Source organism: Trachypithecus francoisi, unplaced genomic scaffold (assembly GCF_009764315.1).
Source record: "Trachypithecus francoisi isolate TF-2019V2 unplaced genomic scaffold, Tfra_2.0 Lachesis_group15, whole genome shotgun sequence".
Lineage (NCBI taxonomy): Eukaryota > Metazoa > Chordata > Mammalia > Primates > Cercopithecidae > Trachypithecus > Trachypithecus francoisi.
Genome location: NW_022681460.1, coordinates 114,832,804 through 114,847,171, shown reverse-complemented (window position 1 = coordinate 114,847,171; position 14,368 = coordinate 114,832,804). Strand labels below are relative to the sequence as shown.

Below are 14,368 nucleotides of genomic sequence, written 5' to 3'. Positions count from 1 at the left end.
GATTCCAGCCCCTCGCCGACTCCCCAGTTCGCGGAGGGGCACGGAGCCGCGGCGCCCGTCGGGGAGCAAGTAGCGGGACGGTAAACGGGAAGGAGGCTGAAGCCCCATCCATGGCGCAGACTCCGAAAGAGGAGACGGACCTGGACCCACGGCCGCCTCAGAGACGAACCGGCTTAGACAAAGGCCCGGCGCCTGCGGTCGGCGCGCGCGGCGGAGGAGGAGCGGTGCCCCGCGCAAGCGCAGGCGCAGACGATCGCGGCCCCCGCCTCAGGCCGCCCGGCGGCCTCGCCTCACTCCCACCCCAGACCCTCGCCTGGTTGGCCGCTCTGACTCACCGTCCCGAGCCGTGCCCATGAGCTGGTCCAGCAGGGCCCGCATCTGCGCCTGGGCGGACATGGTAGCCGGCGGAGGCGGAGGGGACGGCGGCGACGGCTTCTCTCAGGCAGGCAGCAGCAGCGGCGTCGACAAATGATGGTCGCGTCGGCCTCGAGCCCACTCGACTCTTTCCCGCCGCGGGGGACGCCGGGAGGAAGTACGAAGGCGCCGGCGCACGGCCTGCTGGGAAATGTAGTTTCTGAGGTGGGTGCTTGAGGGAGACTGAGGTTCTGAGTGGTCTACGCAAGTTGTCCAAGGACAGAACCAAAATCCCAACCTTGATTTTACTCTAGACCCCCAGGACCTCAAACGAGTCTCTACGGAGGGTAAACTACAATAAAATCAAATACAGTCTATCAAAAACAAGATAAATCCGTGCTTTTTCTAAGCTAGCCATGAAACCGTGAGCATATTATTTAGCTCCCCGACGCTCGTTTTTTTTTTAAATCTGTGAAATGAGGATTCTAAAGGTGCCCCTCATATGATTTTTTTTTTTTTTTTTTTTTTTGAGGCGGAGTCTCGCTCTGTCGCCCGGGCTGGAGTGCAGTGGCCGGATCTCAGCTCACTGCAAGCTCCGCCTCCGGGTTTACGCCATTCTCCTGCCTCAGCCTCCCGAGTAGCTGGGACTACAGGCGCCCGCCACCTCGCCCGGCTAGTTTTTGTATTTTTAGTAGAGACGGGGTTTCACCGTGTTAGGCAGGATGGTCTTGATCTCCTGACCTCGTGATCCGCCCGTCTCGGCCTCCCAAAGTGCTGGGATTACAGGCTTGAGCCACCGCGCCCGGCCATCCCCTCACATGATTTTTGTGAAAGTTAAATAAAGCATGGAATTTTACTTATTTTTATTTATTTATTTATTTTTGAGCGAGGGTCTTGCTCTCTTGCCCAGGCTGGAGTGCACTGGCGCTATTACCGCTCACTGCAGCCTCGACCTCCCAGGCTCCTTATCCTCCCTCCTCAGCCCGGCAAAGTATTGGGATTACAGGTGTGAACCACCATGTTTAGCCATCAGTCATGGCATTAATATTAGGTTCTATGATTACAACCTCGTGGTCGTCCTTCTGCGAGCTCATGGTCTACCGTCCCAGGGGCTAAAAACAGGTATGTGTCAGCAATTACTTTATGTGATGATAGAATTATAACATGCACTTATGTGTGCATAGTCTGGCATAGACTTCTATTAAAGCTTTTCTTATTTTTTATTTTTTAATTTTATTTAATTAATTTATTTATTTATTTATTTTTGAGATGGAGTTTCGCTCTTGTTACCCAGGCTGGAGTGCAATGGCGTGATCCCGGCTCTGCCTCCCGGGTTCAAGCAATTCTGCTGCCTCTGCCTCCCATATAGCTGGGATTACAGGTATGTGCCACCAAGCCCAGCTAATTTTGTATTTTCAGTAGAGACAGGGTTTCTCCATATTGGTCAGGCTGGTCTCGAACTCCTAACCTCAGGTGATGCACCCGTCCCAGCCTCCCAAAGTGCTGGGATTACAGGCATGAGCCACTGCGCCCGGCCTTTATTTTTTATTTATTTATTTTTGGGACGGAGTCTCGCTGTGTCGCCCAGGGTGAAGTGCAGTGGTGCGATCTGGGCTCACTACAACCTTTGCCTTCTGGGTTCAAGCGATTCTCCTGCCTCAGTCTCCCCAGTAGCTAGGATTACAGACACCCGCCGTCATGCCCACCTAATTTTTTTTTTTGTACTTTTGTAGAAACCGGGTTTTGCCGGCCGGGCGTGGTGGCTCAAGCCTGTAATCCCAGCACTTTGGGAGGCCGAGGCAGGCGGATCACGAGGTCAGGAGATCGAGATCATCCTGGCTAACACGGTGAAAGGCTGAGGCAGGAGAATGGCGTAAACCCGGGAGGCGGAGCTTGCAGTGAGCTGAGATCCGGCCACTGCACTCCAGCCTGGGCGGCAGAGCCAGCCTTCATCTCAAAAAAAAAGAAACCGGGTTTTGCCGTGTTGGCCAGGCTGGTCTTAAACTCCTGACCTCAGGTGATCCACCCACCTGGGCCCCCCAAAGTCCTGGGATTACAGCTGTGAACCACAACACCAGGCCCCCGCTCTCTATTTAAAATAAATAAATAAATATAGGCCGGGTGTGGTGGTATGTGCCTCTAGTCCCAGCCACTCAAGAAGCTGAGATTGGAGGACAGACTGAGCCAGGGTGGTTAAGGCTGCAGTGAGCTGTGATCACACCACTACACTGAAGCCTGGGTAAAAAAACGAGACCTTGTCTTGGCCAGGCACGGGGGCTCACACCTGTAATCGCAGCAATTTGGGAGGCCAGAAAAAAAAAAAAAAAACAAGACCCTGTCTCAAAAATTGACTTAAAACTTAAAAAACAGGCCAGGCGGGGGGCCGTGGCTCATGCCTGTAATCCCAGCACTTTGGGAGGTCGAGGCAGGCGGATCACCTGAGGTCAGGAGTTTGAGGCCAGCCTGACCAACACGGAGAAACCCCGTCTCTACTAAAAATACAAAAATAGCCGGGCATGGTGCCGCATGCCTGTAATCCCAGCTACTCCAGGGGCTGAGGCAGGAGAATTGCTTGAACCTGGGAAGCAGAGGTTGCGGTGAGTCAAGATTGCATCATTGTACTCCAGTGTGGGCAACAAAAGCAAAACTCCATCTCAAAAAAAAAAAAAAGGCCGGGCGCGGTGGCTCAAGCCTGTAATCCCAGCACTTTGGGAGGCCGAGACGGGCGGATCACGAGGTCAGGAGATCGAGACCATCCTGGCTAACACAGTGAAACCCCGTCTCTACTAAAAAATACAAAAAACTAGCCAGGCGAGGTGGCGGGCGCCTGTAGTCCCAGCTACTCAGGAGGCTGAGGCAGGAGAATGGCGTAAACCCGGGAGGTGGAGCTTGCAGTGAGCTGAGATCCGGCCACTGCACTCCAGCCTGGGCGACAGAGCCAGACTCTGTCTCAAAAAAAATAAAAAATAAAAAAAAAAAGGCCGAGCACGGTGGCTCATGCCTGTAATCCCAGCACTTTGGGAGGCCAAGGCGGATGGATCACGAGGTCAGGAGTTCAAGACCAGCCTGGCCAACATGGTGAGACCGTCTCTACTAAAAATAGAAAAAAACTAGCCGAGCATGGTGGCACATGCCTGTAGTCCCAGCTGCTCGGGAGGCTGAGGCAGGAGAATCGCTTGAACCCAGGAGGCAGAGGTTGCAGTGAGCCGAGATTGTGTCACTGCACTCCAGCCTGGGCAATAGAGGGAGACTCCATCTCAAAAAGAAGAAGAAGCAGAAAAAACAAAACAGGCCGGGAGTGGTCTATTTTTACACTCCACCTCAGAAAAATTAATTTAAAAATAAAATTAAATTTACAAAAAATCATTTCTTTTTTTTTTTTTTTTTTTTTTGAGACGGAGTCTCGCTCTGTCACCCAGTCTGGAGTTCTGTGGCCGTTTCTCAGCTCACTGCAAGCTCCGCCTCCCGGGTTCACACCATTCTCCTGCCTCAGCCTCCCGGGTAGCTGGGACTACAGGCGCCGCCACCTTGCCCGGCTAGTTTTTTGTATTTTTAGTAGAGGCGGGGTTTCACCGTGTTAGCCAGGATGGTCTGGATCTCCTGACCTCGTGATCCGCCCGTCTCGGCCTCCCAAAGTGCTGGGATTACAGGCTTAAGCCACTGCGCCCGGCCCAAAAAATCATTTCACAAATGATAATTTAATGATTGCTGCCCTGGAAGGGGGAAAAAAAGACTTACTCTAAGAATACAACAAAGACTGTTTGTGGTCTAGAAGCATCAAAAGTCCAGACACGGTAAGACAAGTTTTGTTTTCATTTGTTTTGTTTTAGAGACGGAGTCTCGCTCTGTCGCCCAGGCTGGAGTGCAGTGACACAATCTCGGCTCACTGCAACCTCTGCCTCCTGGGTTCAAGCGATTCTTCTGCCTCAGCCTCCCGAGTAGCTGGGACTACAGACGCCCGCCACCACGCCCGGCTAGTTTTTTGTATTTTTTAGTAGAGACGGGGTTTCACCGCGTTAGCCAGGATGGTCTCGATCTCCTGACCTCCTGATCCGCCCCTCTCGGCCTCCCAAAGTGCTGGGATTACAGGCTTGAGCCACCGCGCCCGGCCGACAAGTTTTAAATAATGTTCTAAGGCATGATTTTGCTTCCAATTGGCCATTTGAACAAAGCAATTACATCATCTGAATTACCCACCTACCAAACTGCCACAGCACTTTGAGCACTGCCAGGCACAGTGGCTCATGCTTGGAATCCCAGCACTTTGAGTAGGCCAAAGCAGGAGATCACTTGAGTCCAGGAGTTCAAGACCAGCCTAGGTAATATGGCAAAACCCCATCTCTACAAAAAAGTAAAAAAATTAGCTGGGCATGGTGGCTTACACCTGTAGTCCTAGCTACCCCAGAGGCTGAGGTGAAAGGATCACCTGTGCCTGGGAAGCAGAGGTTGTAGTAAGCCGTGATCCTGCCACTGCACTTGAGTCTGAGGGACAGAGGGAGACCCCATTTTTTTTCTTTTTTGAGACGGAGTTTCACTCTAGTTGCCCAGGCTGGAGTGCAATGGTCAGGAGTTGCCCAGGCTGGAGTTTGAGGTCAGCCTGGCCAACATGGCAAAAACTGTTCCCTACTAAAAAGACAAAAATTAGCTGGGCATGGTTGCCTGCACCTGTAATCCCAGCTACTTGGGAGGCTGAGGCAGGAGAATTGCTTGAACCCGGGAGGCGGAGGTTGCGGTGAGCTGAGATCATGCCACTACACTCCAGCCTAGGCGACAGAGCAAAACTCTGTCTCAAGAGAAAAAAAAAAAAAAGAAATTACTCTAGGCCAGGCATGGTGACTCATACTTGTAATCCCAGCGCTTTGGGAGGCCAAGGCAGGAGGAGGATTGCTTGACCTCAGAAAAATGAGACCAGCCTGGGCTACATAGTGAGACTGCCATCTTTATTTATTTTAAAAAAATTTTTTTGTCTGGGCACAGTGGCTCACGCCTGTAATTCCAGCACTCTGGGAGGCCCAGGCGGGCGGATCACTTGAGTTCAGGTGAGACCAGACTGGGCAACACAGTGAGACCCCGTCTCTATAAAACGAAAAATTCAGCCAGGCGTGGTGGCACCTGCCTGTAGTTCCAGCTACTCCGGAGGTGGAGGCGGAAGGCTTGCTTGAGCCGAAGTTCTTAGATACCCTGATCTGTATGGGGATTCTAATCATCATGCCCAATATTGATCCGCGTGGGGTGTTAGTACAACCACTTGACACTCCCAATTTGGCACAATATTTCAAGGTCGAAAATTCGCATCCCCACTGCCAGCAATTCTCCTCGTGGTCAAAGAGGAGAAACGCTGGGAGCACCGGGAGGCGGGGGCGGGGGCGAGGACGGCGATCGGCGATCGGCGATCGCGGGTCGACGTCGAGAAAGAAGGCGGGAAGAGGACACGGTGGGGAGAGGACGAAGAGGAGAGCAAGGACGCAACAAGGACGCAGGGAAGGAGGGGAAAGAGGACGGAGAGGAGCAAGGACGGAGGGGGGGAAGGGAACGAAGAGGGGCGAGGACGTTCAGCATCCATTGCGACAGCGACAAACAGGACACCGCCAGATTCCCGAAGGAGGCCACGCCCACGATGAGCGTTGCTGAGCGACCGAAGCAGGCCGGGGGGCGGGGTCAGAGACCGAGAATTTCCGGCCCTGCCCGCCCATTTAGTCGGAAGTGACGCCAGGGGGCGGGGCCCGCGGCGCGGGCGGGTGAGAGGGCGCGGCGGCAGGTGAGTGAGCGCGGCCTCGTTCTCGCGCGTGCGCGCCGCAGGGGCGCCGCAGGCCGCCCCTTCGCTCTGGGACGCGGTCCCCCTGCCTCGGAGACCCCAGCCCCAGGTTCCCCAGTCCCTCGGCCCCTGGAGGACTCCGCCCGTGCTGCCGCCCAACTCCTCCGCCTTCCCGAGTCGGGTGCGGGCCGGGAGGCTGCGGTGGGGCCTCAGGGCCTTCAGTGGGTCGGCCGCAGCGCCTCTGGAGGCTGATTCTCGGGTTTCCCCCGTTGCCGCAGCCTGGGCTTCAGTGGCGTTCAGAACAAACCCCATTATTCCTCAGAGCGGGGTTTTACCTCCCGGTAGGGAGGGCCCCGCCGTGGCGCAGAATAGGTGAGCCGGCCGTGGCCAGTTTCGCTCTTGGTGCTGCCCATTGCCTGAAGGTGTTTTTTTATGGTGGAAGAATGTGGATGAGAACCTCACGGGGATCAGAGAGGCGTGTCCTCTCAGGACGGTGTCTGCAAGCTCGTGCGGCCGGCACCCCGGGCAAGCGCCCCCAGCGCAGCCGAGGTTGCTCGTCTGTGGGAGAGACTGAGGCCAAACACTGATTAGCGTTCCTGGCTCTCCCCTACGTTCGCTGGCCGAGAGTTGTCAAGGAGAGAGATTGCCCGTGGACAGACTGATAGGTTCTCAGGGTAGGCAATTTCGTTTACTCCCGGGTTCTAAACCTTGTGATTCCCGCTGAGGAGGCCGTGACGCGCTCCCTTCCGTGTACTGGTTGCCGGTGTCTTTCCAGCGCCAGCATCAGATGACACTACTTCTTTATTTGCAATTTCAGTCTGCATTCAATTAGAGCAGAATAACTCAACAAATACTCTCCGAGTGTCTGCTGGGAGCCAGGGATGGTTCTAGGGGCTGAGGATATAGTACTCAACAAAAGAACTTCCTGTCCTCAAGGAGCGTCTATTCTACTGGAGGGTACAGGTGGTATATTAGATAAATAAAAAATGGAGCTTGCTGGGCCGGGCGCGGTGGCTCACGCCTGTCATCCCAGCAGTTTGGGAGGCTGAGGCAGGCGGATCACCTGAGGTCAGGAGTTCGAGACCAGCATGGCCATCATGGTGAAACCCGTCTCGATTAAAATAAAAAATTAACCAGGGCCAGGCGCGGTGGCTCAAGCCTGTAATCCCAGCACTTTGGGAGGCTGAGACGGGCGGATCACGAGGTCAGGAGGTCGAGACCATCCTGGCGAACACGGTGAAACCCCGTCTCTACTAAAAAAAATACACAAAAAACTAGCCGGGTGAGGTGGCAGGCGCCTGTAGTCCCAGCTACGCGGGAGGCTGATGCAGGAGAATGGCGTAAACCCCGAAGGTGGAGCTTGCAGTGAGCTGAGATCCTGCCACTGCACTCCAGCCTGGGCGACAGAGCGAGACTCCGTCTCAAAAAAAAAAAAAAATTAACCAGGCGTGGTGGCAGGCACTGATAATCCCAGCTACTTGGGAGATTGAGGGAGGAGAATCACTTGAACCCAGGAGGCGGAGGTTGTAGTGAGCTGAGATCACCCCATTGCACTCCAGCCTGGGTGAGAAGAGCAAGACCACATCTCAAAAAAAAAAAAAAAAAAACATGCTAAAGAGTAAGTGCAGAGCAGGGGAGGAGGAAATAGTGAGAATGACCCTGGCCTCAAGTGGACATGGATTTGGGCATTTTACCAGTTCTCTTAGTCTTTGCCGTACTGATTGGGATGCTTTTGGCATCAAGCATGGAAAACATATTAAATCTAGTTCACGCTATGGAAGCATTCCATTCGCTTTTGCTCTGGGAAGTCCAAGGAACCAGAAGTAAAACGGGGTCAAGGGCTTGAATGAGATCATCAGGATTTAGAAATGGTGGAGGATTCCGTCTTTTTTTTTCTTTTTCTTTTTTTTTTCTCTTTTTCTTGAGACGGAGTTTCGGTCTTGTTGCCCAGGATGGAGTGCAGTGGCAAGATCTCAGCTCACTGCAACCTCTGTCTCCCGGGTTCAAGCGATTCTCCCCCCTCAGCCTCCTAAGTAGCTGGGATTACAGGCGCCCACCACCATGCCCAGCTAATTTTTTGTGTGTGTTTTAGTAGAGACGGGGTTTCACCATGTGGGCCAGGCTGGTTCCAAACTCCTGACCGCAGGTGATCTGCCCGCCTCAGCCTCCCAAAGTGTTGGGATTACAGGTGTGAGCCACAGCACCTGGCTCTCTTTTTTTCCTTTGCTTCACCCTCCTGAGTGTCTGGAACTACAGGCATGTGCCACCACACCCATATTTATTTTTCTTAAAAATTTGTTTCTGGCTGGACACGGTGGCTTATGCCTGTAATCCTAGCACTTTGGGAGGCTGAGGCTGGCAGATCACGAGGTCAAGAGATCGAGACCATCCTGTCCAACATGGTGAAACCCTGTCTCTACTAAAAATACAAAAATTAATTGGGCGTGGTGGTGCACGCCTGTAGTCCCAGCTACTTGGGAGGCTGAGGCAGGAGAATCGCTTGAACCCAGGAGGCGGAGGTTGCAGTGAGCCGAGATTGCGCCACTACACTCTGGTGACAGCAAGATTCTGTCTCCAAAAAAAAAAAAAAAAAAATTAAAATTTTTTGTAGGGATGGGGTCTCACTTTCTTTCGCAGTCTGGTCCTGAACTCCTGCGCCCAAGTGACCCTCCTTTGTTTGCCTCCTAAAGTGCTGGGATTATAAATGTGAGCCACCGCACCCAGCCTGTTTATTTGTGTATTTTTTTTTTTTAATATCTAGATGGAGTCTCACTATGTTGCCCAGGCAGGTCTCAAACTCCTGGCTTCAAGCAGTCCTCCTGCCTTGGCCTTGCCAAGTGTTAGGATTACAGGTGTGAGCCACCATGCCCACCCCTTCACTTTCTTTTCAGGCTCCTGCTTCCATTCTGCTGACTTGTAATAGTTTTCTGCTGCTTGTAACAACACAAAGTTTAATGGATTAAAGTGACAAATATTTATTATCCAAGTTTCTGTGGGTCAGGAATTGATCAGTGGCTTATCTGGGTGATTATGACTTTGGGTCTCATGGAGTTGCAACCAAGATGTTGGCTGGGGCTGCAGGCATCTAAAAACTTGATGGAGCCTTTTCTGGTTTTTCTAGAGGTCGAAAATTTAAAAAGAACAAATAAAATAAAGACTGGACCAGGGCTGGAGGATCTCATTCCAAGGTGGCTCACTCACAAGGCTAGTGACTGGAAGCCTCAGTTCCCTCTTGGCTGGTGGCAGGAGCCCTCAGTTCTTGCCTCATGAAACTTTCCTTAGGGCCCATGTCCTCACACGGTAATTATCTTCCCTTAGAGCAGGTGATCTCAGAGTGAAAGTGGAAGGTTTCCACCACAATACCTGTTAATGAAATTTTTTTTTTTTTTTTGAGATAGAGTCTCCCTCTGTCACCCAGGCTGGAGTGCAGTGACGTGATCTTGGCTCATTCGTCGTCCCCGGTTCAGCTATTCTCTTGCCTCAGCCTCCCGAGGAGCCGGGACTATAAGCATGCACTACCACGCCCAGCTAATTTTTGTATTTTTAGTAAAGATGGGGTTTCACCATGTTGGGTGGGCTAGTCTCAAACTCCTGGCCTCAGGCAATCCTCCCGCCTCGGCCTCACAAAGTGCTAGGATTACAGATGTGAGCCATCGTGCCAGGCCTATTTTATTTATTTATTTATTTTGAGATAGATTCCCACTCTGTTGTCCAACTGGAGTGCAGTGGTTCCATCTCGGCTCACTGCAACCCCTGCCTCCCAGGTTCAAGTGATTGTCCTGCCTCAGCCTCCCGAGTAGCTGAGATTACAGGCGTGCATCACCGTGACCGGCTAATTTTTGTATTTTTGGTAGAGGCGAGTTTTCGCCATGTTGGCCAGGCTGAACTGGAACTCCTGACCTCAGGTGATCTGCCCGCCTTGGCTTCCCAAAGTGCTGGAATTAGAAAGCATGAGCCACCACCCCTGCCCCTGCCCCCCATCCAAACATTTTAAAACCATTATGCAACTTACCAATCCTGTGGGACAAGAGTGCCTAGTCCTGTGATTTCAGCTGGGGTTGTGGCCCTAATCTCTGGGAATCTGATTAATTAGCTAGGGCCAGGCCTAATTTATTAATGAATACATTAATAAATTACTCTTCTGGCCAGGCAAGGTGGCTCATGCCTGTAATCCCAGCCCTTTGGGAGGCCGATGGGGGCGGATCACCAGGTCAGGAGATCGAGACTATCTTGGCTAACATGGTGAAACCCCATCTCTACTAAAAATAGAAAAAATTAGCCAGGTGTGGTGACGGGCACCTATAGTTCCAGCCACTTGGGAGGCTGAGGCAGGAGAATAGCGTGAACCTGGGAGGCAGAGCTTGCAGTGAGCCAAGATCACACCATTGCACTCCAGCCTGAGCAACAGAGTATGACTCTGTCTCAGAAAAAAAAAAAAAAACCGACTGGGGGTGGTTGTTCACACCTATAATCCCAGCACTTTGGGAGGCCTAGGCAAGCAAATCAGGAGTTAAGGAGATTGAGACCCAAGACCATCCTGGCTAACACGGTGAAACCCCGTCTCTACTAAAAATACAAAAGTTAGCCGGGTGTTGGCTGGGCACAGTTGCTCACGCCTGTAATCCCAGCACTTTGGGAGGCCGAGGCGGGTGCATCACCTGAGGTCAGGAGTTCGAGATCGGCCTGGGTGACACAGTGAAACCCCGTCTCTACTAAAAATACAAAATTAGCCGGGTATGGTGGCACATGCCTGTAATCCCAGCTACTCAGGAGGCTGAGGCAGGAGAATCGCTTGAACCTGGGAGGCGGAGGATGCAGTGAGCCAAGATAGCGCCATTGCACTCCAGACTGGGCAACAGGAGTAAATCTCCGTCTCACCAAATAAATAAATAAATAAATAAATAAGCTGGGTGTGGTAGCTGGCGCCTGTAGTCCCAGCTACTCGGCAGGCTGAGACAGAATGGCATGAACCCAGGAGGCGGAGCTTGCAGTGAACTGAGATGGCACCACTGCACTCCAGCCTGGGTGACAGAGTGAGATTCCATCTCAAAAAAAAAAAAAAGCCGCCGGGCGCGGTGGCTCAAGCCTGTAATCCCAGCACTTTGGGAGGCCGAGACGGGCGGATCACGAGGTCAGGAGATCGAGACCATCCTGGCTAACACGGTGAAACCCCGTCTCTACTAAAAATACAAAAAACTAGCTGGGTGACGTGGCGGGCGCCTGTAGTCCCAGCTACTCAGGAGGCTGAGGCAGGAGAATGGCGTGAACCCGGGAGGCGGAGCTTGCAGTGAGCTGAGATCCGGCCCCTGCACTCCAGCCTGGGCGGCAGAGTGAGACTCCGTCTCAAAAAAAAAAAAAAAAAAAAAAAACCCTGGCCGGGTGACGTGGCTCATGCCTGTAATCTCAGCACTTTGGGTGGCTGAGGTGGATGGATCATGAGGTCAGGAGATCGAGACCATCGTGGGTAACACAGTGAAACCCCATCTCTACTGAAAATACAAAAAAAAAAAATTAAGTGGGTGTCATGGCATGTGCCTGTAGTCCCAGCTACTCAGGAGGCTGAGGCAGGAGAATTGCTTGAACCCAGGAGGCGAACGTTGCGGTGAGCCAAGGTCGTGCTACTACACTCCAGCCTGGGCAACAGAGCGAGACTACGTCTCAAAAATAAAAAAAATAAAACCCTGCAAACTTGGTGAATTTTTTTTTTTTTTTTTTTTTTTTAAGACAGAGTCTTGCTCTGTGGCCCGGGCTGGAGTGCAGTGGCCGGATCTCAGCTCACTGCAAGCTCCGCCTCCCGGGTTCACGCCATTCTCCTGCCTCAGCCTCCCGAGTAGCTGGGACTACAGGCGCCCGCCACCTCGCCCGGCTAGTTTTTTGTGTTTTTTAGTAGAGACGGGGTTTCACCGTGTTAGCCAGGATGGTCTCGATCTCCTAACTTCGTGATCCGCCCGCCTCGGCCTCCCAAAGTGCTGGGATTACAGGCTTGAGCCACCACGCCCGGCTAAACTTGGTGAATTTTGTACCCACTTGTGCTTTGCAAAATTCTTCATGGGGCCTGGCGCGGTGGCTCAAGCCTGTAATCCCAGCACCTTGGGAGGCCGAGGCAGGTGGATCACGAGGTCAGGAGATGGAGACCATCCTGGCTAACACGGTGAAACCCTCTCTCTACTAAAAGGTACAGAAAATTAGCCGGGCATGGTGGTGGGTGCCTGTAGTCCCAGCTACTCGGGAGGCTGAGGCAGGAGAATCGCTTGAACCCAGGAGGCGGAGGTTGCAGTAAGCTGAGATTGCACTACTGCATTCCAGCCTGGGTGACAGAGCAAGACTCTGTCTCAAGAAAAAATAAAAATAAATAAAAATTGGGCCGGGTACAGTGGGTCACACCTGTAATCCCAGCACTTTGGGAGGCCGAGGAGGATGGATCACAAGGTCAGGAGATTGAGACCATCCTGGCTAACGTGGTGAAACTCCGTCTCTACTGAAAATACAAAAAAATTAACGGCGTGGTGGCGGGCACCTGTAGTCCCAGCTACTTGGGAGGCTGAGGCAGGAGAATGGTGTGAACCCGGGAGGCAGAGCTTGCAGTGAGCTGAGATCACGCCACTGCACTCCAGCCTGGGTTGGCAGAGTGAGACTCGTCTCAAAAATAAATAAATAAATAAAATTAACACTAATTTGTGGGGGAGTTGCAGGAAATCTGCCTTGGAATTCAGGAGAAAGGCTTACCCCATGGTATTTTCTGGATAGACTACAAAACTTATTCTGTGTAATAGTTGCCCGTCAGCTGTTCGCCCTCAACTTATTTTTAGGAGGCATTGTGAGCCCTTCTCAAGTACTGTAAAAGTTTTTCAGTTCTGTAAAGGAAAGGAACCTGTGTTTGGGCTTTTGAGTGTTGACTGAAAGTGCTGGGATACTTTTGCCTTTGTCATGGAACCATGATCTTTAAAGTGGTTCTGGAAAAATGGTTACGGGCCTGTTCTTTGTCTTGAAATTATTCTTGGTGGAGAGAGAAATAGCTGCTTGCTGTAAACAGTTGGACACAGTAGCTGTCCTTGTCTGACATCTGCTTTGCTCAGCTGAAACATCTGCCTCATTGGCTACTGTGGGTGTCTCTGAAGCTCCATTGGCTACTGTGGGTGTCTCTGAAGCTCCATTGGCTACTGTGGGTGTCTCTGAAGCTCCATTGGCTACTGTGGGTGTCTCTGAAGCTCCATTGGCTACTGTGGGTGTCTCTGAAGCTCCATTGGCTACTGTGGGTGTCTCTGAAGCTCCATTGGCTACTGTGGGTGTCTCTGAGGCTCATGTTGAATTGCTGTCAAATACCCAGAGTGTTCTTGGTGGTGACACAGCCACATTTTGCAAATATATTTCTTAAGTCGTTTGTGTGTATAGCAGCTGGATTTGGGGACAAGCAGTTGGGCACACTTGCTCCAAGATTGATTAGTGGTTATGGATCATGAAGTCTGTGGGAAAATTCAGATCCTGAAGCAAAGAGAAAGATTGTGAGTTATCTTACTTGTCTTTTAAATTCTCTTTCATCCATTTGACTCAGGGGACACAGTAGACATCTTCCTGGCCTTAAATAAATAGCTTTCTTTCTGCCAGGTGAGACAAGTATGATGAGTGCTTTGAAAGAAAAATACTGAGTTTTCTGGGGTGGAATGTGGTTAACCAGGGTCAGCAGGGGTCACCCCAAACTTACTTAAGGTCTGAGCCACTGCACCTGGCCCTTTTTTTTTTTTTTTCTTTTTTTTGAGGCAGAGTCTTGTTCTTATTGCCCAGGCTGGAGTACAATGGTGCAGTCTCAGCTCACCGCAACCTCTGCCTCCTGGGTTCAAGCGATTCTCCTGCTTCAGCCTCCCTAGTAGCTGGGACTATAGGCATGCGCCACATGCCAGCTAATTTTTGTATTTTTAGTAGAGACAGGGTTTCACCATGTTGGCCAGGTTGGTCTTGAACTCCTGAGCTCAAGTGATCTGGCCGCCTTGGCCTCCTAGAGTGCTGGGATTACAGTTGTGAGCTACCACACCCAGCTGGGCTTATTATTTTTTAATCCATTGACAAAATCCTTCCAATTTCTATTTCTTTTTTTTTTTTTTTTTTTTTTTGAGACGGAGTCTGGCTCTGTCGCCCAGGCTGTAGTGCAGTGGCCAGATCTCAGCTCACTGCAAACTCCGCCTCCCGGGTTCACGCCATTCTCCTGCCTCAGCCTCCCAAGTAGCTGGGACTACAGGCGCCCGCCACCGCACCCGGCTAGTT

The 14,368-nt window shown here is 51.9% G+C and overlaps 2 protein-coding genes across 10 annotated transcripts in view; one reads left to right on the top strand and one right to left on the bottom strand.

The window, feature by feature from the left end:
- The window catches only part of LUC7L (LUC7 like), a 49,238-nt gene extending 48,700 nt beyond the window's left edge, over positions 1–538 (bottom strand). For 2 of the 5 annotated variants that reach the window (XM_033236446.1, XM_033236445.1), the window contains exon 1: positions 336–538. Coding sequence is in view for 3 of the 5 variants with exons in the window: in XM_033236445.1 (XP_033092336.1) it covers positions 336–396 (61 nt within the window). In the remaining 2 variants the exon portion in view is untranslated. The remainder of the gene's footprint in view (positions 1–335) is intronic. The other 3 variants (XM_033236443.1, XM_033236444.1, XM_033236447.1) reach the window with 2 other exon arrangements.
- FAM234A (family with sequence similarity 234 member A) overlaps positions 458–14,368 on the top strand; it is a 46,081-nt gene continuing 32,170 nt past the window's right edge. For 2 of the 5 annotated variants that reach the window (XM_033236439.1, XM_033236434.1), the window contains exon 1: positions 5,792–6,112. The gene's annotated coding sequence lies outside the window, so the exon portion shown is untranslated. The other 3 variants (XM_033236436.1, XM_033236438.1, XM_033236437.1) reach the window with 3 other exon arrangements.